Here is a 25,085-nt window from a genome sequence, read left to right as displayed (position 1 = left end):
CCCAGCCGCTTAAAGAAGCGTCTGAGTGGATTACCAGAGCCGGAAGGGGGAACTGAAGTGGAACAGGCTTCGAGAGACCCTGGATGTGGACCACGGGCGAAGCCTTCTCTCCAGGATTTGAGGGGATGAGGGACTCTGTCTCTGAATCTGATGTCTTTAATCTCGCTTTTAAGAGCAGGTCTGTCACTGAAGCAAACTTAAGAGAGCCGAGAAACCTCTCTTGAGTCCTGCGGGTTTAAGGCTACTTTCAGAAACTTTCTGGTAGTATCAGATTTCCTTCCGCTTGGCCGGCGGAAGAGATAACCTGTACGAGGTTAGGTCCCACTTGAGACCCAGCCACTGAAACCGAGACTCCAGAGTCAGGTGGGACTTCTCCTTGTTCAATTGTAAGCCGAACGACCCCAGGAACTCGGTCATCTAGAATCACTATTTGCTGGCCGGAAACTTTCTTGGGGACAGTGAACAGCCTGCCTTGAAACTTGAGGTGCCTCACTTCCTTTATAGCTCATTTATTGAGTAGTTCCGTCACCAAGACCTGTAGGGCTTTGGAGGAAGGATGGTAAAACCTGGTCATGGGAGGGGGGCCCCTGATCCAGTTCCAACCCAGACCTTTGGACACGATACTGTGTGTCCAGGGACTGAAGGACCACTGGTCTCTGAACCAGTAAAGGTGTCCACCCACCTAACTGGTCTCAGTGAGAGGAAGCAGGTTTGTTTCCTCTACCGTGGCCACTTTTCCTCCGGAAGACAGGCTCAGCCTTGCCTCTGAAGGGGCTCGACCTCTACCCACCCTTGCGCTCCTATTAAGGCCGTGAAAAACCCCACGGCCCTCATAGGTAGGGTTGTATGCCGGCGAAGAGACATACGTAGGTGCAGCAAGGGATTGAGCTGGTTGAACCAGCACATACTGTTGGGGTTGGGCCTTGGAGGTGGATGGTTGGCTCACCGTTGAGAGCGGGACTGCCTGAACAACCTTCTGATGTTGGGGTCTCCTGCGCTTCCTGTAACGTTTCCCAGGCCTATTCTGGGAACCGCTAAACTCAGAGGTCTCCCGCTTAAGAGCGGAGATACCCCACCGGGAGCGCAGACTCTGGTTGGCCCTGGTTGCTTCGCCCAGGACACCGGAGACTTCATCGTCTGGGAAAAGGTTGGTTCCCCAGAAAGAACTCCTCATGAGCCTGTTAGGCTCATGACGAATAGTGGCATCAGCGAAGATGAACTTACGGAAGTTCATCTTTGCTACCATGAAGTCGAACAGGTCCGACTGAAACCCTGCTAACAGGGATTTAGTCAGAACCTGAAACAATGGTTCTTCTGCAAAGGAGATGGCGGTCGCTTCTGACAGGCACAGCGAGTTCAAAGACCGGCTCAACCGACACCGTGCTTCGAACTCAGCCTTCAGGAGAGCTTCCGTAAGCTTAGGAAGCTGCTCTCTGAACTGGTTTGACGCGCAATCTGCGTCCAATTTACCGACAGTAAATGTGGACGGAGCGTCCCTCCAGAACTCGTCACCCCCGGGGAAGATTAGAGATGTAGGGTCTAATTCCCGAAGCTGAGGCAAGGGTTTGCCTTCCAAGCAAGCCTGAGCGGTTGCGATAGCAACTTTGTTCAGGCAGGGAGTGGGCAGCCTACCACCAAGAGAAAACATATTGAAGTTGCCCTTGAAGGGGGTCAACTCCGTGTCCTCCGCCTGCCACCCGGTAAAAGTGCGCGGGAGAACAGATTGCGCCTGATCCCTAGGGAAAATCACCGTCTCCTTAGGGACCTCAATTGAGCGTACCCAGGCTTCCTCCGTCAGCCTAACAAAACCTGGGTAGGGGGGCAAGAGATCAGCCGGGAAGAACTCCAGTTCTTCTAGACGCCTGGTACCTAGGCCTTCAATGGTCAAGGTGTCTTCATGCTGGACAGCACGAAGAGCAACCCGCCATGGGTTCCTTACAACAAAAGGAGGGAGGGCAGCGGTGTCGGGGAACTGATAGTGCACCCCGGCCCCACCGGAGCGCGACATATCAGCGATCAGCTTCTCATGATCCTGAAGCTTCTCAGTAAGCTTATTTAGTTTAGTGTCTACCTCCGTGGAGAACCTCTGCAACAACATCCCCGCAAACGCCTCCGGGTCAAAGGCAGGCTGGCGAGGAGGGCTGGACTTGGCCGCCCATCTACTCGCTCCTTTGCCCGGGGTACTTGGTTTGCTCCCGGAAGGCAAAGGGTCAGCACCCTTTGGCTTCGACGGGGGGAAAGGAGAGGCTTTTCGTGAAGACGAGGACTTGTAGCCCTTCGCCTTCAACGACGACTTCAACTTGGGGACAGTAGACTGAACTCTGTCCCTCAAGATAGAAGGTTTAGTGAAGGCCTGAAAGGAAGAGGATGATGAAGGAGGGGGATCAAGGAGGGCGCCCGCCCCCACTGCCTCACTTACCTCAATACCTACCCCCTGGTCCTGCTCGGTGACCATCGGCTCGAGGTCCAGGTCGAGCGCAGCGACGACTCCGTAATCCCCCGAGTGTAGGGGGTCCCCTTGCAGGGGCTGGGTCGCGGCCCGGATCTGCTCGATGATAGGTGCGGCCACATCAGATGGTACGGCCGCAGTGATCCGGGCGCTGGGGTAAAGCAGGTCCCTCAGCTTTTCATCGAGGATATAGGGTTTCCCCGACGGGACATTCCTCCCGAACCCAGCTACCCAGGCGCGGACAGACCCCAAGGCCTCTTTCTTGAAGGACTCGTCAACCTGAAAGGGAGCAGAGTGTCAAAGAAGGGCTAATACAGTGTTTATATAAGAGCCAAATGTGACCAAATAATAAACTGTGACTAATGTGGTAAAGCGGAAGTAAATAGCTTACCGACACGTCCTGGATACATCCATACGATGCGAAGCAAACCTCACAGCCGTCCGGATGCCAGACGATCAAGTCATCAAGCCGGACTGCACAGCCAGCATGAGTCCGACACACCACATGCCCGTAGGGTTGGTGGAGGATGGCGGCACATCCGGGCTCCTCACAATGAACAGTCTGTAAGTGTGAAAAGTACATGAATCTACCACTCTAAGAAACTTAAACTATGTAGGGATAAGTATTTTCATACCATGCAACCGGAGCTCCGGTGGAATGAAAAACGCCGTCAGAGACGGACCTACTAAGCAAAGAAACTTAAAGTAAACAAATCAACCCGACGGCGGGGTTAAGCCGCCGGGGGCCAGTAACAAACATATGGTAAGCACCGCCTCCCGACTGCCGGAATTTTCCGGCGGAACGAGAGAGATGAATCAACGGGACTCTCACCACCAGGAACGCCAGTAATAAAAACGGCGGAACCTAAGGGAAGGATCACCGGACTCCGATATAATATTAAAGAAAAGCAAATATATATCAACCCGACGGCGGGGTTAAGCCGCCGGGGACCAGCAACAAACATATATCAACCCGACGGCGGGGTTAAGCCGTCGGGGACCAGCAACAAACATATGGTAAACAGAAAACCTCCCGACTGCCAGAATACTCTGGCGGAACGAGAGAGTTGAATCGACAGGACCCTCACCACAAGGACCGCCAGTAATAAAACCGGCGGAACCCAAGGGAAGGATCACCGGACTCTGATATAAGATTAAAGCAAACATATCAACCCGACGGCAGGGTTAAGCCACCGGGGACCAGTAACAAGTGTATACACATAGAGGGTGGTAAAGAAACCAGTTAACAACGCCACATATGAGGTAGAGTCCCCCGAAGTCCGGTACCATCACTACCGGAGATCCCAAGCCTCTACCGCTAGAGTACACAAGAAGGAAGAGGCAAAACACAACTGGACCCACATGGGCAGGTGTACGCGCCAATCAATTCCGACTAGAATGACCCAGACGCCGAGGCGAATGCGGGAGGCAAAGGGAGGACCGGAGATGATGGGAGGGGGAAGGGCAACCCTGAAAATGTTCGAAAACCCACTCAATCCGAGGAGAGTGGGTAAACGAAACATAAAGTCAAGACGGTTGTCACCAGGAACCATCCCTGGGAGGGAGCGAATCCCTCCACCAGGGAGGACCCAAGCACTCGGGGTGAACATCGGGGACCGATGTCACACCATGATAGATGACAAGGAGTTGACTTAGGGTAGGCTAGGGAAGGGAGAAAAGCTAAGTAAGGAAGGGCTTAGACCAGAGAAGAGGAAAACAGGAGACTAGGGAAGACATGTACCCATCTCAACTGAAATCGCAAGCCGTACTAGGTAAGGTAATACCCAAGTAGGGAGAGCTCTAGGCCTGCCCTTAACAGGAAGGGAAAAGGAAGTAGCCTACGACCCCCACGCTGACACCTTGTAATAGACGCAGTCTATAAAAAACGAAGGGGAGAATGAAAGGGAGGGATGTAGAACCAACAGGGAGAGAAATTCCTGTGTCGAAGGCCAGCCAGAACCGTAAGGTAAGGGAATGCTAAAATAGCGTGGAGGAGACACACCCAAGGGAAAAACCTCTACCCCTCCGAAAGGAAGGGGGAGGACAATGGGGTCTCACTCCACCACCCAAACAACGGTTGGTGGACGGAACAACAACAGAAACTCCCTCCATCGGTAAGTTTACTTGTGAACGGAGGTTCTGGAGTGGGAGGCGAGACCTTCCGGACTCGCCACTGGTAGCTAACACAACCCTCCCCGAACACCCCCCAGAGGCGGCATGAGCCCCAAACCACGCCCCCTCGGCAATAGTGGTCACATTTTTGAAGTTGTAATAGAACAAAAATAACGCAGAAGTGGTTGAGCTTACCTTAGGCTGTTCAAGATATGAAGGAATTACTGTGAAGGTGCAAATTTGTTGATCAAAAAGGTCTTTTTACTAGTAAGGTCAATCTTCTTGTGCTGTTTCGGTTGATATATACATTGAAAATTCTGCAGTTAGTTTGTTTTCTGTGGAAAAGTAGTGATTGTATGTATATATTCTTGTATATATAACCTCCTGGTACGTGGTCTCCTCGGCTCACGGGGGTAGGGTTGGAGGGTGACCCAGACTTTGAGTCCGGAAGGTCTCGCCTCCCACTCCAGAACCTCCGTTCACAAGTAAACTTACCGTTCTGGAGAGGGAGGCTTCAACCTTCCGGACTCGCCACTGGTAGCTAGACAGATGCTTCAGGGGGCTTGAAGATGAAGTCCAGCGACTACTGCATCAAAAGCCCCCTGCAAGCCGAGGAGAGCATAGTACGAGCTGAAGACTGAGTCGCTTCTCCAATTCATTCTGGACATAATTTCTTGCATAGATATACCCTGATATAGCAGTCTTGATGAAGCTTGACCCCTTATTGAGTGGAAATTAGTAGACTGTTTCGTTGCATTTGGGTCGGCTTTGAAAATGCACTCCCTAAAAAGTTGTCTCATCTTTTGTAAAGTCATGATCTTGAAGTGTTCATCTAGCCATATGTGGTCTTTTCTGTCTATGTTTCTTTCCATACAGACTTTGTTTGTGTATACCAGATAAAAGTTCAATTGTCTGACTAGACATATTTTTGGTCTGTTAGGAAGCTTCCTAAAGCTGATCTCTATTGGCGTATAGTTGTTCTTTTGGTTTTTGGCCATGAAGGAAGGGTGGTTCCGTAAGACAATGTGTTCTGGGGTGAAGGTGCTCCTGGAAATGCAGAGATTGTTAAATTGATTTGCTCTTAGAGGGCAAGCTAAGGCTACTAAAAATAAGGTTTTCTGTGTCAGTAGTAGGACAGAGTCATCCCTTGTAGTGTTGAGGAAGGAGATTACTTTGTCTAGGTCCCAGCCAGGGAACTGGTGAGTGTTGCTAGGCTTCCTTCTATTAACCCCGATATCATTGCTTTGACATATTTGTCTTCTGCAAGGCAGTAACCTGGGAAATATCCTGACAAGATAGGACCTAAAGCTGCTCTGTAGCTCTTCAGGGTGTTGTAAGACAGTCCTTGTCTATAAGGTGATTGAAAAAATGATATTTTAATGATAAAATAAAGTTTGTTCATACTTACCTGGCAGATATATATATAGCTGTATTCTCCGAAGGTCCGACAGAATTTCAAATTTCGCGGCACACGCAGTGGCCGGTCAGGTGGTTAGTACCCATTCCCGCCGCTGGGAGGCGGGTATCAGGAACCATTCCCATTTTCTATTCAGATTTTCTAACGCCACTGTCTCCTGAGGGGAGGAGGGAGGGCAATATAAAATATATATCTGCCAGGTAAGTATGAACAAACTTTATTTTATCATTAAAATATCATTTTGTTCATGAGACTTACCTGCCAGATATATATATAGCTGAATACCACCTTTGGAGGGGGTAGAGACAGCCAAGAAATAGGGAAAAACCAATTATTGGTAAAATTATTTTGGTTCCTTATCTGATAGCGTAGCTGACTGAGTGGTTACTGTCACTCTAGTCTGCTTCTGCTTTACTAGAGACCCCAGCGAGGTAGTGACCTATATAGCTGGCGACTTCTAGATGATCTGTCAACGGGGGCGTGACCACAATGTGACTAGATCATAGCCCATACAAAGAGGACAAAAGAGCATTACTAACCACCTAACCAACACCTAAAGCGTTAGTTTGCAAAGGATTGGGAAGACTGCCTCCAGTAGTCGACCCAACAACCACAAAAAACACAATTAAAAAGGGGGTAGGATCAGAGTTACCCTTGTCCCCAAGGTTGCTGAAGCAGCAATGTATGGTCCCAGCGAAAAAGCAATTTCGTATGCTACCTAAACATCTTGCCAAGAGTGTGAGGCAAACACCGAATTGACTTCGCCAAAATGTGGCACTAAAAATGTCACTGAGTACCATATTTTTCTTGAACGCCATGGAGGTAGCAACTGCCCTCACCTCGTGAGCGTTAACTCTCAACAACTTGAAGTTGGAGTCGTCACAACTAGAGTGTGCGTCCTTAATGACGTCCCTAATGAAGAAAGCCAGTGCATTCTTCGACATAGGTTTAACTGGTTGCCTCACAGAACACCATAAAACATCCAATGGACCACGAGTGTCCTGTGTTCTTTTAAGGTAGTACTTGAGAGCTCTAACTGGACATAGAACTCCCTCAGGTTCCTGTCCAATAAGGTCTGCTAAACCTTTAATTTCAAAGTGTCTAGGCCAAGGGTTAGAAGACCTATCATTCTTAGCCAAGAACTTAGGGCTTAAAGAATAGACAGCATTGTGTTCCTTGAAGCCCACATGACGGCCTCGAACTTCTCTCACTCTCTTCGCCGCGAGGAATGCCGTTTCGAGTAACATCCTTAAGAGATGCAGAGTGGAGAGGCTCAAAAGGACTAAACATCAAAAACTTGAGCATTACGTCCAAGTTCCAAGCAGGGGAAATCAGCTGAGGAACCTTGGACGTCTTGAAAGAGCTCGTAAGATCGTGGAGGTCCTTATTGTCAGACAAAGCTAATCCTCTGTGTCTGAATACAATCGAAAGCATGCTCCGATAACACTTGATAGTCGGAACTGCTATATCGAGTTTTTCTCTTAAGTAAAGGAGAAAATCCGCAACCTGGCTCACAGTGATAGAGGAAGAGGAAAAGCCCTTCTTTCTACACCAACCCTTGAAGGTTGCTCACTTCGCTAGATATATCCTTTAGATGAAGAACTTCTGGCTCTAGCGATGGCCCGTGCCACCTGGCCAGAAAAAAACCCCTTCGCTCTGACCAAGTTTCGATAGTCTGAAAGCAGTCAGGTTCAGAGCGGGGAGATTCAAAGATATCTCGTGAAGTGGGTTTGTATGAGCAGGTCTGCTCTCATAGGAAGGGTCCTCGGAACGTCTACCAACCAGAAGAGAAACTCCGAGAACCAGTGGTTCTGAAGGCCAAAACATGGGGATGAGAGTCATCCTCGTCCCTTGTGAGGCCGCGAACTTGCGTATGACTTCTCCCAGAATTTAGAACGGGGAAAAGGCGTAAACATCTATTCCCGTCCAATCCCAGGAAGAGCAACTATCGCAGCTGCCCCAAGGTCGAGTACAGATGAGCTTTACAGAGGGAGCCTCGCTGTTCTTGAGGTCGTGAAAATATCCACAAGATGGCGACCCCAAAATTTCCAAAAATCTTGGCAAACCTCCTGATGAAGGGTCCATTCCTTCGGCAGGAGTTGATGGTGCCAACAGAGCAGGTCTGCTCGAACATTTTCGACCTCTGCCACAAAACTTGTGAGAATCGAAATGTTGCGAGCATAGGCTCAAAGAATAATCTCTCTTGCAAGGCTGAACAGGGAACAAGTATTGTCCGAGTTTGCTAGAACTACACGATTGCAAACTTGGACCTCGAAGAATTGGCGAGCTAAAAGATAGCCGCCAAATCTTTGAAGTCGATGTGCCAGGACACCTGTTCCTCTCTCCAGGTTCCTAACACTTTCTCTCCCTCTAGTGTTGCCCCCCAACCTGTTGACGACCCGTCGGAAAAAACAACACTAGGTTGGGGTTCAGAAGCTTGAGGGAGATCCCTTTCTGCAATTCCGTTGGATCGAGCCACCACCACAGATCCTCTTTATATAAGGAAGAATTCTCAATTCCTCTTTCAAGTCTTCCTTGCTTTGTCAGTTCTCCAACAAAAAGAACTGAAGAGGCCTGAGATGCAGACTCCCCAGAAAACAAACTTCTCCAGCGAGGAAATGGTCCCCAGCAGACTCATTCCTTCCTTCACCTAGCATGTTTCCTTTTCCAAGAAGGCCGAAACTTTTTCGTACATAGAAGTTGCCGTTCTTGCGACGGAGACGCTATAAAAGCCGCTGAATAGATCTGAATTCCCAGACACAATGGACAGTGAGGGGATCAGCTGCGACTTCTCCACAGACCAGAAGTCCCAGGGACTTCACGAGTTGCAGAGTCAACTGAAGGTCCTCCAGATACCTTCGCTTCGACGACGCTCGAATCAACCAGTCGTCCAAGTAGAGTGAGATCCTGACGTGCGACAGATGCAACTGCATCGCAACGTTTTTCATGAGACGTGTAAACACCCTCGGAGCAAAATGTGACGCCAACAGCATATGGTGTTCCCAGGCGGTCAACCATCCAAGTACTGACCAGACCCAACGTTGCTTAACTTCGCTGATCGGACGAGAAGCGGTGTTTTCAACGTGGTATGGCCGTTGTGCAGAGTCCAAAGCAGAGAGCCCTGAACTGGTACGTCTAGTCCCCCAAGACAACCTGAGATACTTCACCGAACGTGGATGAATTGGGGCGTGAAGATAAGTATCTTGGAGATCCAAAGATACCATCCAATCCCCGGGATGAAGGGCTCCTAGTATTGACTGCGAGGTCTCCATCTTGAACTTTTCCTTCCGGACCAAGTTGTTCGACCTGTTGACGTCCAAGACGGGTCTCCAGCCTACTGAAAGTTTCGGGACTAGAAACAATCTGTAGTAAAATCCCGGGGAACACCGAGTCCAATATCTGTTCCACTGCTCTCCGCTCGAACATCTGTTCGAGCAGGTCAAACAATTTTCTGTTTGACAGGAAGGCAGTTGGGAAACAAAAACAAAAGAGGAGACAGGAAGGGAATCAAGTAACCTCTCTCAAACAGTAGGAGGGACCAAACGTCTGCCCCTCACTCTTTCCAGGCTTGTGCAAAATGAAGCCTGGTTGCAAAGGGAGTCTGGAGATGAAGGGAGTCACTTGCTACCTCTCTTGGAAGTGACATTCCTTCGGGAAAAAAACTCTTTCTCGTGGTGCGGGTCTCGTGTTGCTTCCCATGGAAGCCCCTTTGTTATGCAAACATTTAGCTTTCGTTTACTTTTTGTATCTGAGATCGGTGCAAGCGTTATGAAGGAGATGCAGTATGAATGTCGATAACTTTAGTTTTGAGAAAAACGATATTTTTTGCTTCTCTGTGTATTTATTTGCTTGCCGTTACACAGTTTGATGTTTTTATGACATAATGAAAAGCCAAAAAATAGACCTGCAAAGTAATATAACTTCGCTAAATGAAGCGAGTGTCAAAACACGGCTGAGGTTGGCCAGCGTGACGTTTTACTAGTCAAGTCAAGCTCTACTGAGCTGCTACTGACTGCCCTGCGGCATTCCTGTCTTTCGCTGATGCGTACTATGTCCACAGGGTTGCCATAGATCGCATTAGATATTATTTCATAGCTAAAAGGAAATTACCACCGATATACTGACAATATCATTACATTATAATATAATTATAATATAATATAACTACAATTATATAATATTATTACAATCATAATATAATACAATTATAATATAATTATATAATTACATTTTTCATATTATGAAAAATGTAATTTGACTATGATAGGATACTGTTTTGTTTATAACTTCTAACTGTGGCGAACTTTTAAATAAAACTTTCTGAGAAGAAGTCAGGATATGTATGATGCCATATATAAAATATCCCAGAAAATTTCATTTCCGATTTTTTCGTCAAACGCTCCCCTTAAGACAAAGACAACTGCGAAGGTGGAGAGAGAGGAGCCGACGGTTGAAAAGTCTCAGGAAACAGATCCTTAAGAAAAAAGCCAGAGTCTGATAATCAGAGGAAGAAGAAGACGAAAGAAGTTTCTCTTCATACAAAGGCTGTGACGAAAGAGGATGTTCTTCCGCAGCTGGAGGGTCTTGAGTGAGTGGTGAAAGTAGTTCCGATTCGCCGATACGTAAGCGGGAACTACCGCGAACGAAGAAGTCGTCAACTAGAGTACGTATAGTAAACATAAAAAATGTGGAACGCTTCACGATTAGCGTGTCATCCTTGCGCAAGAGCCATGCTAATCTTCTCTGTATCGTTCCAATTAGTATATGTACTGCCGAAGCAAGTACTGGCTAAATTAAGAAGGACATCAGATGTTGAAGCGGGTAGTTGTGCGACATGATGAACAACTGGAGCGGTGTCAACACAAGACTTGAAGCTATATGGCGAAGCGAGCGCGGGGCGTCATGACGTGACGCGCGAGAGGCTCCGTGGCAAGTACTAGAAGAGAGTCACAGCGTGGCGCGCCCGAAGCGTCATGGCTAGGCGCGCGCCGAGCGTCAAGGTGAGGAGCGCGTGAAGCGTGAGAAGCGCACGAAGAGCAAGACGCGCTCCTGGCGCGAGACAAGAGAAAAGGCCAACACCTCAACTCGGGGAAGACGAATAGGAAGCCACTAAACACTCTCTAGACGACAGACGCTCTGTATCGTTCCCGAAGCGGGAGACGAAGGTGAAAGTCTGTACCTCTTAACAGGCAGATACGAATCTTGAAAGGTTCATGAGAGCATCCAGCTGTTGTTGCAAACCCAACAAAATCTTACGCGTTGGAGAAGCCACTCTCTCGGGAGAAGGGCTGAACCTGAGAGAAGGAAAGGGGGCGAGAGACGTATACTTCCTTCCACAGGGAAGAAGCTCTAGCCCTTGCCTTAGCGCGACAGGGGTCGAGTAGAGTGATCATTCGAAAAACACTTTATTCTCTTCTGTAGAGGAATATCCACGCAACTTTCGGGGAAGAGTACAAACGTCTAGAGGAAGAGGACGTGAAGCGTCCTCTCCTCTAAGCTTCTCTTAAGAGGGCGAGAGTCCAACCGAGAGCTCCAACCCCGTGGCGGGGAGGACGTGTCGGAGGACGAGAAGCAATCCTTCAGGATGCGTGCCTGAGCACGATCCATGGCAGCCTGGGTAGCGTCATCAGGACCTGCCGAAGGGACGCCAGATCGGTGGGAAGCCCCCGTAACCCTCATGCGGCTTTCGACATGCCCCCTCCCTGGTCCTGGGAGTTCGACAGAGGTCCAGGCCTAGAGGCATTATAGGGCCGATCTGACGCCCCCTCCACAACACTAGGGGCACTAGCACAAACACTATGCGTTTGAATTGCATTCACTTTAGTTTCAAGAGCACGCATTGACTCCACACGAGAGCCAGGGAATTACCTTCTGCAGCAACAAACTACAGGGTTAATAATAAATTACTACAGGGTTACTAGTAGGAGAAAACCCTGACTGTCCAACTAAGGATGCACTCTAGGAGGAAGATTCCTCAGCCTATCACGCTCCAATTTAAGCATATAGGCTTCATATTCTTCCACTCACCCTCAGACAATCCCACACATTCATTACCGATTATCATAGAGCATTGAACACCCTTACATATCATACATAAAGAGTGAGGAACTATCAAAGTCTTCGATAGCCTCACCTTACATTCACCCAAGCTACAGACTCGATAGCTAGAGGTAAGACATCTTAATTATAAGAAAAGTCAAAAGCAAAATCAAAAACGGTCCACAAAGAGCGTATGCAAGTCACAGATCCAGTCGAATACCAAAAACAACCAAAATACTTAAGTGACAACAAATTTCGAAATCCAAAGGCGGAGGAACTGACAACAGGTGTTGACAGTCCGGCGACAGAGAAAATCTGAATAGAAAATGGGAATGGTTCCTGATACCCGCCTCCCAGCGGCGGAATGGGTACTAACCACCTGACCGGCCACTGCGTGTGCCGCGAAATTTGAAATTCTGTCGGACCTTCGGAGAATACAGCTATATATATATCTGGCAGGTAAGTCTCATGAACAAATAGAATAATTGCTAACAGGGGAAATTTGTTGTCCCTTCCATACTTTTTGTGAATGAAGCTTTTAAAAATATTATATAGGTTTTCATACTTGTGCATGGAGCTGTCCCTCAAGCTGATAGTAATTTTGGAGCAAACCTCGGGAGGAAAGACATTTGGGAGCTGGTCCTTTAAATTTTGAAGGCGATCAAAGTTGATTGGAGCTTTGCTGAGGGTGAGATACAATCCCTGAGAACTATCTGGTAGTCTTCGATCTTCACAGTATATCGTTTGTGCTGCTTCGAGACTGACCTCACTAATGGAATCCATGGTTCTGTCCCCTGCGATATGGTACATAAAAGCATGTTATTATTGCATTCCTTATAGATTTTAAAGGCTACTTTGTGTAGTAAGAATCCTGGAGGAAAGGCATAGAGAGGTGTTGATCCCTTCCAGCTAATCGCAAGTGCATTATTGCTGATGGCTTCTTGATTGGGAAGAGATGAACAAAACTTTTTGCACTTTGTGTTGAAGCCATTTGAAAATAGATCTATTTCCGGGGTGAAAATGAAGTCTGAACATATTAAGGTGAATAAACTGTCACTGAGGCAAGTTTCTGTGTGAATGGATCCCAGGTCTCTGGAAAGTGAGTCTGCAATGGTGTTACTTACTCCCTGATCCATATGGAATTTATCTGTATGTTGTAAACCTTTATAATGCCTAGTATTTTCCTTAAGAGTTCATGAGCTAACTTGTTTCTGATACTACCCTGCTTCCTTAGCCAACTATTAGTAACCTTTGAATCAACATGTATTAAAACTACTTTATTGTATAACCTTGTACTGAAGTGTTCCATAGAATAAAAGCAAGCTAATAACTCTTTTACATTAATATGAAGGGAGGATTCTTCATGTGTCCAAGTTCCATTTATTGAGTATATTTTACCTGCTATTACTAATGCTCCTCCCCAACCCTGGTTGGAAGCATCTGTGAAAAGTTCTGCATCTATTTCTGTTTTTGGAATGTTAATCTCTCTGTACAGTTGTCTCTGTTCCCAGGGCTTTAGGTATTTTTTGAAGGAGTGTGGAATGATTTTGTATCCTGAATTAAAATAACTGTGGTATCTGTGGAGATATTTAAGATGGAACCTTCCCCAGCTTGTATAGGAAGCACTGAAATTTAATGCTCCAATTAACATCTGATATGAATGAAGGTCAGATTTAACAGAGTTGGAGAAAGCTTTGGCCAATTTGATACACTTCTCTATGTTTTTCTGAATGGGTTTCATGGTTTTCTTAACCAGATTGTAATGCACCCCTAAAAATTCAATTCTTTGAGTTGGTTCAATTGTGGATTTCTAAAAGAGATATTCCATCCTAAGTCTGATAAGATCCTAATGACCAGCTGAATGTGATTTTTACATGTGAGATAATCTTTTGCTAATATAAGAATGTCATCAAGATAGTTGAATATTAGGATGTTATGTGTAGTTCTAATGTACTTGATCACCGTGTACATTATCTTTGAAAAATATAAGGCGCTGTCTTTAGTCCGAAGGGTACCACAGTCCATTTGAACTTCCTTTTACCTAGTTTAAAGGTTAGAAATTTCTGGCTACTTGTATGTAATGGAATGTGCCAATAAGCATCTTTTAGGTCTAGTTTGCAGGCCCAAGAGTTTAGATGTAGATAGGGAAATATTGCCTTGAGCATGGTAAAGGAAGGTTTTCTTATCATGGTGTTAAGCACATTCATGTCAAAGATTAGTCGTACTGTTCCGTCTGGTTTTAATTTATAGAATATGTGATTGGAGTAGTAAAAGGAAGTTCTGGGGATCTGCTCTATGACTCCTAGTTTTAACAGTCTATCACATTCTGTTTCCAAAATTTGCCGCTTGTTAGCTGAATAAAATCTATTTTTACCTACCCTTTTTAATGATCTCTGGGCTTTTAGTTTATTATTAAATGGAATTCTCACCCCTTCACTGATAATTTTACAAGCAAAAGTGGCATTAGGAAGCTTTCTCCAACTATTAATATTCATTTGTAGTGACTTACCTATCCTGTTTTCTGGGGGGGTCTGGGAGGAGTTATACATTGAGTTTGAGGGCCCAGGCGGCAAGGTCTCTTGTCTTCCATCCTTTTTTAAAGCATTTGGCCCAATGTCATGGTGGTCTGGTGCTGAGCAAAGCTCGTTATTATCTGGTGCTGAGCAAAGCTCATTAACAACTGGTGCGGAGTGAAACTCGTTATCAACTGGTGCGGAGTAAAACTCATGGTCTGGTGCTGAGTAAAACTCATGGTCTGGAGCTGAGTAAACATCTTGGTCTGGTGCCGAGTTGCTTATTGTGCACTGGTGCATTAAAAACTGGTGCTGAGCATGGCTCAATTTCTTGGATGGAGAAAAATTTATTTGTCTTTCTTTTCTTTGGCTCCTGAATTATTCGCTTGTCCATTTTGGAATCTCCCCTGAACTCACCTCGCCTATTACCTCTTCTAAGTGGCCGAGACTTGAATCCAAAGCTAAAGTTATTTTGGGACTTCCCTCCTTTGGGGAAATTGTACCTTTTTCCCTGAAATCTGCCACCAAAGTTGAATCTCCTACCCCTGAAGTTTGCTGCCCCTCCTCTGAGGGGGACCCTTACGAAAGCAGGCAGCAATGGCAGTTTTGGTCTTCAGTTATATTCCAAATTTCTCTAATGTCTGCTTTGATTATGAGATCTCTCATCTCTTCCTTGAGGTATCTAGGAAGTGCTCTACTTCTAAAATTCCTTATCAAATTTTTTACTAAGTCTATGTTCCTTCTCAATGGACCAATAATAATCTTGGACAGGAACTCAATGTCATTTACTTTAGAGGGATATACTATGTGTGCCAGTGCTGCATGCCCTTGAAAGGCGGAAATACTCATCTTAATATTTTCTATGTCATAGAAAAATTTCCTCTTGTGGCTATCATCAAATATCTTACCTTCAGGCCAGAAATTCAACTTTGGAGTATTGATCAATTTAAAAAAGTCTGAGAACTCCTTATTTTGACTACTAACAAAGAATTTATCCAGATTATCACTATGGCCTTCACTGAAAGTTAAAGCTAATAATGAGTTGTTCAAAAGAATTTTCCCTTCTCTGTGAAAAGATGGTTCAGCTTTGAAATTGGTGGAAATATATGAAGGAATGGGTTTATGGAAGGTAAGAAGGTTGAAATCCTCGTAATCATTTTCATCTTCGTTATTATAAAAGGAAAAGAGGTTTAAATTTGCACTTTCAGGTAACTCAGGTGATCGTCTCGAGCGCTTAGTAGGTGGGGGGCCCTCATTCTTCTTAGCAGGTGAACCACTTCTGCCGAGATGAATGTGTTATTGTATCAGTGATTTATTTTCCATAATTCAATTTCAATTTTTGTTCAACAGGTCTAATGAATATGGACAGCAGCGGACCTAGAAGGCTGAAGTCAAGCAATGGGGTTCACGACTCAAATAGCCCTCTTAGGTTAATTCAGGACCTTATTTAAGTGAATATGTTAGGTTTAGTTCTGTTATTATTGACATAATCTAGACCTGCCTCATATGTAGTCCTTTGCAGATCGCCCCCCAGTGCCTAGGCTAATGTCGATAGGTTGAAAGTGGGAATTGTGAACCCAAACGGCCTAACTTACCTGTGGTCTAGCCTACTACTAGTTACTATTAAGCTGCGGGTTTTTGAGTGTCAGGCAAGCCCTTAGTTTTGTATACCTAGTAATAAGTTTCTTTATCCCTAGAGCATTTAATTGGTTTCCTCCTATAATTTAAAGTTGTAATCATGCATTGCTTAAGCTACTTACGCTATGTTCGGAAATGGCTGCTCGAACCTTTCAAAATAACAACAACTTACGTATGTGGGCCGCCATTTGCATTGATGACGTCACGAGTCCCATTCCGCTGCTTTCCATATGACGTTTTCGTTGTAAACAAAATTTAAAACCTTACCCTTTCTGAATAATTTGCATGAGAGTTTGATTCTGTTGGAGTAACATATTAACAATGTCAGAATTAGAAGGTATATCACTTCCTGCCGTCGATAGTGGACGTTTTTTGTTGTTGCCTACATCCTCCTCCTCGGAATCTTCGCTAAGCCGATGAACCTCCACGGAAGTAAGAGTTTGCCTCTCCATAATTTGGGAGTGGAATGAGAACCGGCAAACCGAAGTTGTAAGCAGCGGGAGGGATAAGAGGAGAACCTTCTCTGCCGAAGTCAACTTCAGAAATGTGACCACTATTGCCGAGTCAACCCGCTCGTCTCCGATAGCTCCGCCCAGGGGGCGTGGTTTGGGGCTCATGCCGCCTCTTGGGGGAGGTTCGGGGAGGGTTGTGTTAGCTACCAGTGGCGAGTCCGGAAGGTTGAAGCCTCCCTCTCCAGAACTGCTGATCCCCTCCTCTCACCTAACCTACCCCAAGGTACAAGGGAGAGAGGGAAGCCAAATAGGCTACCAGGAAAGCCTAACCTTGCACTAGGCAGGGCTAGGACAGGGATGTTAACCAGAAATAATAATTAAATAACCATTACTAAACATATACACTAGACATTGATATCGGCTTGTGCTTGGCACGTACCCTAACCAACAAAGCGACAGGAAGTAAACAGATAGGACTGTACCTGACACCCGCGGTAATAATGATAAGATTTAAATATAATAAAACACGACATCAAGCACAAACATAATAGTAAATCTATAATGACCATAATTAATGGGGAAAACATCCTGGGGAGATACCTAGGCAGAAAATACTACGGGAACCCTAAATGTAAGAACTCCTATGATGGGAAGTTCTACGAAATTAACTTTAGAGGATATCCCAAAGACCCAACCCAGGCAAGACCACCAGGATGAATCCTATGGGGGGAATGATAAATAATGTAACCGACCAAGAGAAGCCCAAACAGAACAAGCTGGACGAGCGAACCTCGTGGTCGACATGGCTGACAAGGGGACGCCGCAGTGTCCCAACAAGATTCACGTATAATATCTAAATACGGTGTAAAACAGCCAAACTTATCATAAAAACCCCACAAGAATATGGTACTTAACTTGGAAACAGTAAAGGTGCTTGAAGACATGGTGAAACAAAGGCAAATCACGCCAAAAAAACACAAGCCACAAACAAAACAGCGATCAAAACGAGTGCTAGAAATGGAATGAGTTCAGATGGCGCTGGAGTCGCCGCATGGCAGGCGGGTGAGTGTGGGCGCTGGTACGGCCCCTCGCTCTTCCCGGGGATCTTGACATGGGGATGTCTATCGAGTGTGGCTCTGTGGTTGTGATTCTTTCACTCACCCTCGGTTATACTGACGTCTTCATTAGAAGACGCTCGATCTGGGGGTAGTAACTCCAGCATTCCTGAAAGCTTTTTTCTCTGGTATATTTAGCAATATTTATACCTAGAAATTCGAGTTAGAATGGAATTTCACCGGCTGACACGGGGCTGAGCTCAGAAATTACTATTTTATAAAGTCAAAATATCTTTTTAACCCTTTTACCTTATGGAGACAAATAATAATTTTTAAATCTTTTAACCAAATTATTTAGAAAGAGTAAAACTAACCAATAACAAGAAATATATAAAGTGAAAAGTATCAAGTGCCCTACAGTAAAGGTAAAAGTAATGGGACTTGTGGTTTAATAACTATCATACTGATTGTGAAATTACTTTAATTGGATTGTGTAAAAGGTAAAATGTTGAAAATTAGTTGTGGCACCTGGTTCTAGAAGGGACACTTGAAATTTTTCATAATACAAGTACCTGAAACAAAGGTATGTTAAAAAAATTATACAGTAATAGGTAACAACTAAGAGGAAAACTATCCAGTAAATAAAATTAAATATGTTGCAAAAGACAACTCATCAAGCAGTAAACAGGGCCCTAATCTGACAGGAGGATATTTCCTAGGGAGAATGACATAAGCTCCCTATCACTTGATCAGCCAACCTTATAGAGAGTCATATGCATAGGTAAATATGAAGAGGCTTGTTCACCATCTGAACACAAAGAAATTCATACCATCCAAAGCATATTCAACATTTTTCCAGTTGATTTTCAACCCAGAAGTAAACCAGTAATCTCTGTTGTCTGAAAAGTCTTCAACAAACTTCTCAGGTTTCTCTAGTAAATTTTTCACGTCTGCAGACAAGAATGTTGGGCGACATTTTATTTCAGACAGAGAAATCATTGTTACATCTGAAAATAGAAAAAATGAACTAATTTTACTTAGTTGTACAGTAAATATCTTACATATGTCACAATATCTGCATTAGTGTTATATAAAATTATACAGCTCATTTCACACATGCTTTTAGGAGCCATATTAGTTGCAAAAAGACCCTGGAAAATAGCTTTAGAACAAAGTAAACAAAATAAAGCAGTACAGTAAACCCCCCATATTTGCATTCTCATGATTCGCAGACTCACGCATTCGCAGGTTTCTCTGTGGAACATATCTAGCCATTATTCGCGGAAAATTCGCCCATTCGTGGTATTTTTCACTGAGAAATATTCACTAATTACTGTATTTTCATATAATTTTCATGAATAAATGCACTTTTTGTGATAAAACTATTAAAATACTCAGGTATATGCATTTTTACAGGGTTTTTCTGTGTTTAAACTATCAAAATGGGCAGTTTCAAGTGTTTTTAGAGGGGTTTTAAGTATTTGCGGATTTTAGCTATTTGCGGGGGGGTGTGGGACGCATCCCCCGCGACTATGGGGGGTTCACTGTATACATGAGTTTTGTTGTATAGATGTAACCTTTTCCTTAGTTTGAGTGCACAACTGTGTAACTTGGTACATTTTCCATAAATAGTGGCTGCTTTATTATGAAAAGACTAGTTGCTATGTATGCCTCATGCACTGTTTTGATCTTTCCACTATATTTGCTCTCCCACAACACTCCTCTGAGCTTGTGTGAAGTTATAAGTACTTCTTGATGCTTTAGAGTGCTCCAGTATCAGGAACAGCCCAGCAACCAGCTTGATGCCTCTCGATCCCAGCATCCTTGCCTCTGCCCTCAAACACTCAACTTCCATAGGGATGGGCATTTAATCTAGATGTACATTGTGATCAGAGTGGAAGGAGCCTCCAAAAAATTGACTGCTAACTCAAGGGACTGTCTGGCCTGCACAAATGAATCAGTCTAAAGTTAGCAGTGTAAGCGCTCCTCTACTTACGAACTTTCAACTTAAGAACTTTCCGAGATATGAACATCTGTGCTCACAAACTCAATTTTTGTTTGGAGTGCTCCGGGCTGCGACCTGCAAGTGCAAATTTTCTTGTGAGGGCCTGCCTCGACTTAGCTACAATTTCTGCTGCTATCAATTCCAAACAGCACTGTAGCTGACGCCGCTAAGCATCCCAGATTCTTTGTAGCTATGCTAGTGCCGAGACTTTATCTCCTGTGCAGTGATTCATTCGTCTGATTTTATCGTTAAATATTTACTGCTCAGTTATCTATCATGGCTTATGGCAAGAGCAAGGCCAGTGATGAAAGTGGTAGTGTTAAAAAGTGGTAAGCCATCTCAATGGAAACTAAAGTGACAATAATAAAGACGTTAGAAAGTGGTGAAAAAATAGTTGACGTAGTGCGCCATTATAATATGAATTGCTCGACTATCTGCACAACTTTGAAGAGCAAAGATAGAATTACGGAACTTGTGAAAAGTGCTGTGCCAATGCAGTCAACAACTATAAGAGAAGGGAGAGGGTGGTAGAAGAAATGATAAGACTTTTGGGTATCTGGATGGAACACCAGAGAGACATATGTGTACAGTGGACCCCTGCCTATTCGCGGTTCCAGATTCGCGGCTTCACCTATTCGTGGATTTCTCTGTGGAACATATACACATATTATTTGCGGAAAATTCGCCTGTTCGCAGCATTTTTCATATAGAAATATTCACAAATTAGTGTATTTTCACATCAATTTTGTGACTAAATGCACTTTTTGTGATAAAACTATTAAAATATTCATGTACGAACATTTTTAGAGGTTTTTTTGGTGCTTTGAACTATCAAAATAGGCAGTTATAAGCATTTTTAGAGGGGTTTTAAGTATTCAGAGATTTGAGCCATTCACGCGGGGTAGTGGTACGCATCCCCACGAATACTGGGGGTCGGCTGTACCACTTAGCCTTATGCTCATTCAAGAAAAGTCTAAAAGCCTTTTTGATGACTTGAAGGCTAAGGCTGGCGAGAATGCTAAAGATGAAACATTTGCTGCAAGTCATGGAAGGTTTCATTGCTTCAAAAAATGAGCTAACTTGCATCATGTGTCCATAAGTGGTGAGTCAGCGAGCAACGACAAAGCAGCAGCTGAAAAATTTCCCAAGACGCTCAAGGAAATAATCGATATGGAAGGTTATACACCTCAGCAAATTTTTAATGTAGACAAGACAGGCCTGTTCTGGAAAAAATGCCAGAAAAAACGTACACAGCCATAAAGAGAAGACGATGCCAGGATTTAAGGCGGTGAAGGATAGGCTAACATTACCACTGGGTACCAATTGTTCTGGAGACGTGAAGCTAAAACCTCTCCTCATCTAACGTGCAGGAAATCCACAGACACTGAAAAATATCACAAAAATTTTCTACCCATAATCTGGACGCCCAACAAGAAAGCCTGGGTGACTCTTGTTGTATTTGAGGACTGGTTTTTTCATCACTTTATCCCCAATGTCAAGCTGCACTGCAGAGAGAATAACATTTCTTTCAAGATTCTCTTAATTTTGGGTAATGCCCTTGGTCACCCACCGCATTTGGATGATTTTCATCCGGATGTTCAAGTTGTTTATTTACCCCCTAACACAACTTCACTAATTCAGGCAATGGATCAGGGCATAATAGCAAATTTCAAAAAATACTGCACTTGCCATATGTATAGGCAAGCATTAAAGGAGATAAAGGATGCAAATGTGACCTTACATAACTTCTGGAAGTGTTACAACATTTACAATTGTGTAAAAAATATTGACACTGCTTGGCGTGAAGTGAGCGACATCAACATGAGTGGAGTAGGGAAGCCCTTACGCCCACACTTTATAAATGACTTCAGAGGGTTTAATCAAGATGAGGAGGAAAAGGGAATCCTTACCAGTCTCGCTGACATGAGTGAAAAGTTACAGCTTGACTTACGGGAAGAGGACTTTCAAGAGCTGTTTGGCAGTCAATCAGAGTAGCTGACGAATGAGGATTTGATGGAACTGGAAAAAATGCAAAACCCAGAACAACATGAAAAAGAAGAACTTGTTCCCTTAAAGAAGCTCGAAACAAAATGGATGGCCGACGGATTTTCTCTTCTAGAAAGTGTTGATTATTTTTGAGAATCAGAACCCAAATGTATGCTTTCCAGTGTTATCGTATCATATGTGATGAAAAGAAAAGAAAACAATACAAACTTCCATAGACAAATTCTTTAAACCAGTGCCTTCAACCTCAAGATCCTCCCCACCTCCAATGACTGCTTCCTCCCCAAATGAAGAGGAAAGTGATGAAGAAATCCTTGCCAAAGAAATTGAAGAAAATGAAGACGACGTTGACGACCCGCCACCATTTTAATTCCACACCACCCTCCCCTTTCATCATCCATCATGACAAGCCTGTGAGAGAGGTGCGGAATAATGAGCAGGAAGACAAGTACTGCTGGTTTATTGATGAAAACAAGCAGAGACCGCTGGCACAAAGATTTACAAGTGACCTGAGGTCAAACTAATTTCTTATAAAAACAGAACAGGTTCATACAGAGAACATAGTGATAAACAATGTCTGACACATAACGTAAATAACTCGTTACTTGTACATAAAACATGATTGTTTAGAAAGACAACATATATACATTTACAATTATGATGATAAATATATATTCCGATCGACCTTAGGTCGACGAGAAGGCACTGCAGAAAACGGGATGTTCTCTACAGAGAGTGAGTTGAGCGGGGACTTTACATGCCTATGACGCCAGTTTCAAAGGTAAGAAAACTGTACAGTAAACCCCCCGTATTTGCGTTCTAATGATTTGCGGACTCACGCATTCGCGGGTTTCTCTGTGGAACATATCTAGCCATTATTCACGGAAAATTCGCCCATTCGCTGTATTTTTCACTGAGAAATATTCACTAATTACTGTATTTTCATATAATTTTCATGAATAAATGCACTTTTTGTGATAAAACTATTAAAATACTCAGGTATAAGCATGTTTACAGGGTCTTTCTTGTGTTTAAACTATCAAAATGGGCAGTTCTAAGTGTTTTTAGAAGGGTTTTAAGTATTTGCAGATTTTAGCCATTTGCCGGGGGGGGGTATGTGGTAAGCATCCCCCGCGAATACGGGGGGGTTCACTGTACATGTGCTTTGCTGTATTATTATCATAATTTATTTAATGTTAGGTTTTATATCTCATTTGTATTAATAAAATGCTCTATAAAATACAGTAACAGTACTAGTATTGGGTTTTAGTATGAAAAAACATGACTAGTACTGTACGTACCCGTATTGACTTTGCGTATACCAAGCTGAACTTACTTAACAGCTGTTCAGAACATAACTCGTTCATAAGTGTAGGAGAGTCTAACTGTCAAGACATAACTGAGGAAATCTTAGCATCCTTTTAGCAAAATTCAGAATATCTGGAAGTCCTATAAATAAGCAACTACACATACCAGATGGTTTGCAGTGTTGTGCATAATTTTTTTATGGGTATGTGGCATAACTATGACAGCTTTAACATTGAAGAAATGGATAAAGACGATGACTGTTTTTGCCTCTTGATCAGGCACCCAACATAGATCCATTAATCAATATAAAATAGTTTGAAACAGTATTTTACCTAACTAACTTTTAATGAGGAAACAAAAGTTTGATTTCTAATTTGATGAAAATTTATGCTAAGCATTGTATATCTACAGTATAAATTTTGCAGCAAGAAAGAATGTAGTTGATGCAACATCTTTAAAAGGTGGCAAGGTTTCTTTTTTTTTGGGGGAGGCATGGCTGATTGTCACTGTTTTGCTATAATAAGAACTAAATTATTTTTAGTACGCATGTATATGTTAAAATTATTATATCTGTAACAGAATTTGTTGATTTTATTGGAAAATTTTCCTGTCTTTCATAATACGTGCATGATTACTGTACTATTTACTGTAGGGATAGCAACACTAAAATGACATTACTGTATATATAAGTTTTATGCACTCTAAGATGTTGGATATTGAAGGAACATGAGGTCAAAGTACCACAGAGTGGGATGATACACATCTGCTCCACTGCCTGATTTTTTAATGGCTCAGATTTTCACAGTTCCTTTCAAAATTAAGCTTGTATGTTGTTTGTCTTCTTAGTAACCATCTCTTTCGTTGGGTTAAGGCAATTCTCTTTAGCCTCTAAAATAGTGTTTATAAGCAACATTTCTTTTGTGCCTGTCTGAATACTCTTTGTTTTTCACAATCCAAAACATGGTTGTAATTTATACATCTTAAAGACCTCTTTCCAGAATTATTCATCCATCCACTAAATTCACATATCGTACTGTACTTGTATGAGCTCTTTTGATAAAAGAAATTTTTGGTCCTTCAAGCTTCGTCAATGACACAACCCATGCACAAACTATCAGTTCTGAATGAGACAAATCTGTGACATACTTGGTTGATGGTCTTGTTGGAGCGGTAATTGTTCATTGGACTTCAGCCAATTCTGTCCATCCCCCCTTAATCACATCAGAACTGACAAAAATCACCCCGATCATACTCAAACATGCTTAAACCCCACCCACTCCCATCACATCGCTACAAAGAAATCGAACATGAGCAACTAGCCTAATTATGCAAAGTTCTTTGTGTTCATTTTCTCTGGACAATGTATTGACGTTAATTATTTTTTATACTGAGTCCATGTTATGCAAGAGAGTTTCATGGAAAATGGAAGGTAAAAAATGTTTGATGCTTTCATGGAAAAGTGAGCGGTTATTTAGGTGTAATATATAAATTGATATGTATTAATGTAGCATGAATCTCAAGGACACTTGCTGGATTCGACAATAATGATCTGTCAATTAAATACAGTATAACATTCAGTTTTCCCTACCCAAATTCTATGTACATTAACTCCTCCCACTACTTATGCAATTGCAGTAAGCTTTTCTTTAAAAGTTTTGAATTATACAGGACAGTAGTGTCATTAGCATGCCAAGCTAAAGATATTTGTATATACATGAACTATACAGTACATTATTATTGTCAAAAATTTACAGTATATGCATCTGTAAGGTGTCAAAGAAACGAGCAGGTAAAAGTTACTACTACTTTATTACAGATCCAGGCAGTTTATATAGCGGCCGACTGACGCCGGCCCGCGAGAGACAATGGAATTGCCTGTGACCTGAGGTCGAAACAATAAACAATAATATGCAGTGAACGAGTACAAATTACAATACAAAACATACAGAACTACAATATGGATACAGTCTTGATGCCTGTGAATGAAGAAACATGTGATACACAATGTGTGACATTTGAATAAATACGCATAAAGTAAAAATGGTTAAAAATGCATGACCTGGCACGTTTTAGGCGTAACTAATTGAGTTTGA

At 43.5% G+C, this 25,085-nt stretch overlaps 1 protein-coding gene and 2 non-coding genes across 6 annotated transcripts in view; all 3 read right to left on the bottom strand.

Moving 5' to 3' along the window:
* Positions 1–25,085, bottom strand: part of LOC136837462 (endoplasmic reticulum membrane-associated RNA degradation protein-like) — a 334,200-nt gene that overhangs the window by 239,876 nt on the left and 69,239 nt on the right. For all 4 annotated transcript variants that reach the window (XM_067102242.1, XM_067102244.1, XM_067102243.1 and 1 more), the window contains exon 2: positions 18,506–18,682. In XM_067102242.1, the coding sequence (XP_066958343.1) occupies positions 18,506–18,674 (169 nt within the window). In that variant the 5' untranslated portion in view covers positions 18,675–18,682. The remainder of the gene's footprint in view (positions 1–18,505; positions 18,683–25,085) is intronic.
* LOC136837784 (5S ribosomal RNA) lies at positions 8,960–9,078 on the bottom strand. The gene has a single exon (XR_010852770.1). It is a non-coding gene; the product is annotated as a 5S ribosomal RNA (ribosomal RNA).
* LOC136837786 (U6 spliceosomal RNA) lies at positions 10,660–10,763 on the bottom strand. The gene has a single exon (XR_010852771.1). It is a non-coding gene; the product is annotated as a U6 spliceosomal RNA (small nuclear RNA).

The sequence above is a fragment of the Macrobrachium rosenbergii genome, chromosome 59, assembly GCF_040412425.1.
Source record: "Macrobrachium rosenbergii isolate ZJJX-2024 chromosome 59, ASM4041242v1, whole genome shotgun sequence".
Classification (NCBI taxonomy): Eukaryota; Metazoa; Arthropoda; class Malacostraca; order Decapoda; family Palaemonidae; genus Macrobrachium; species Macrobrachium rosenbergii.
The sequence above is the reverse complement of the archived record's forward strand: the minus strand, read 5'-3'. Positions and strand labels throughout refer to the sequence as shown.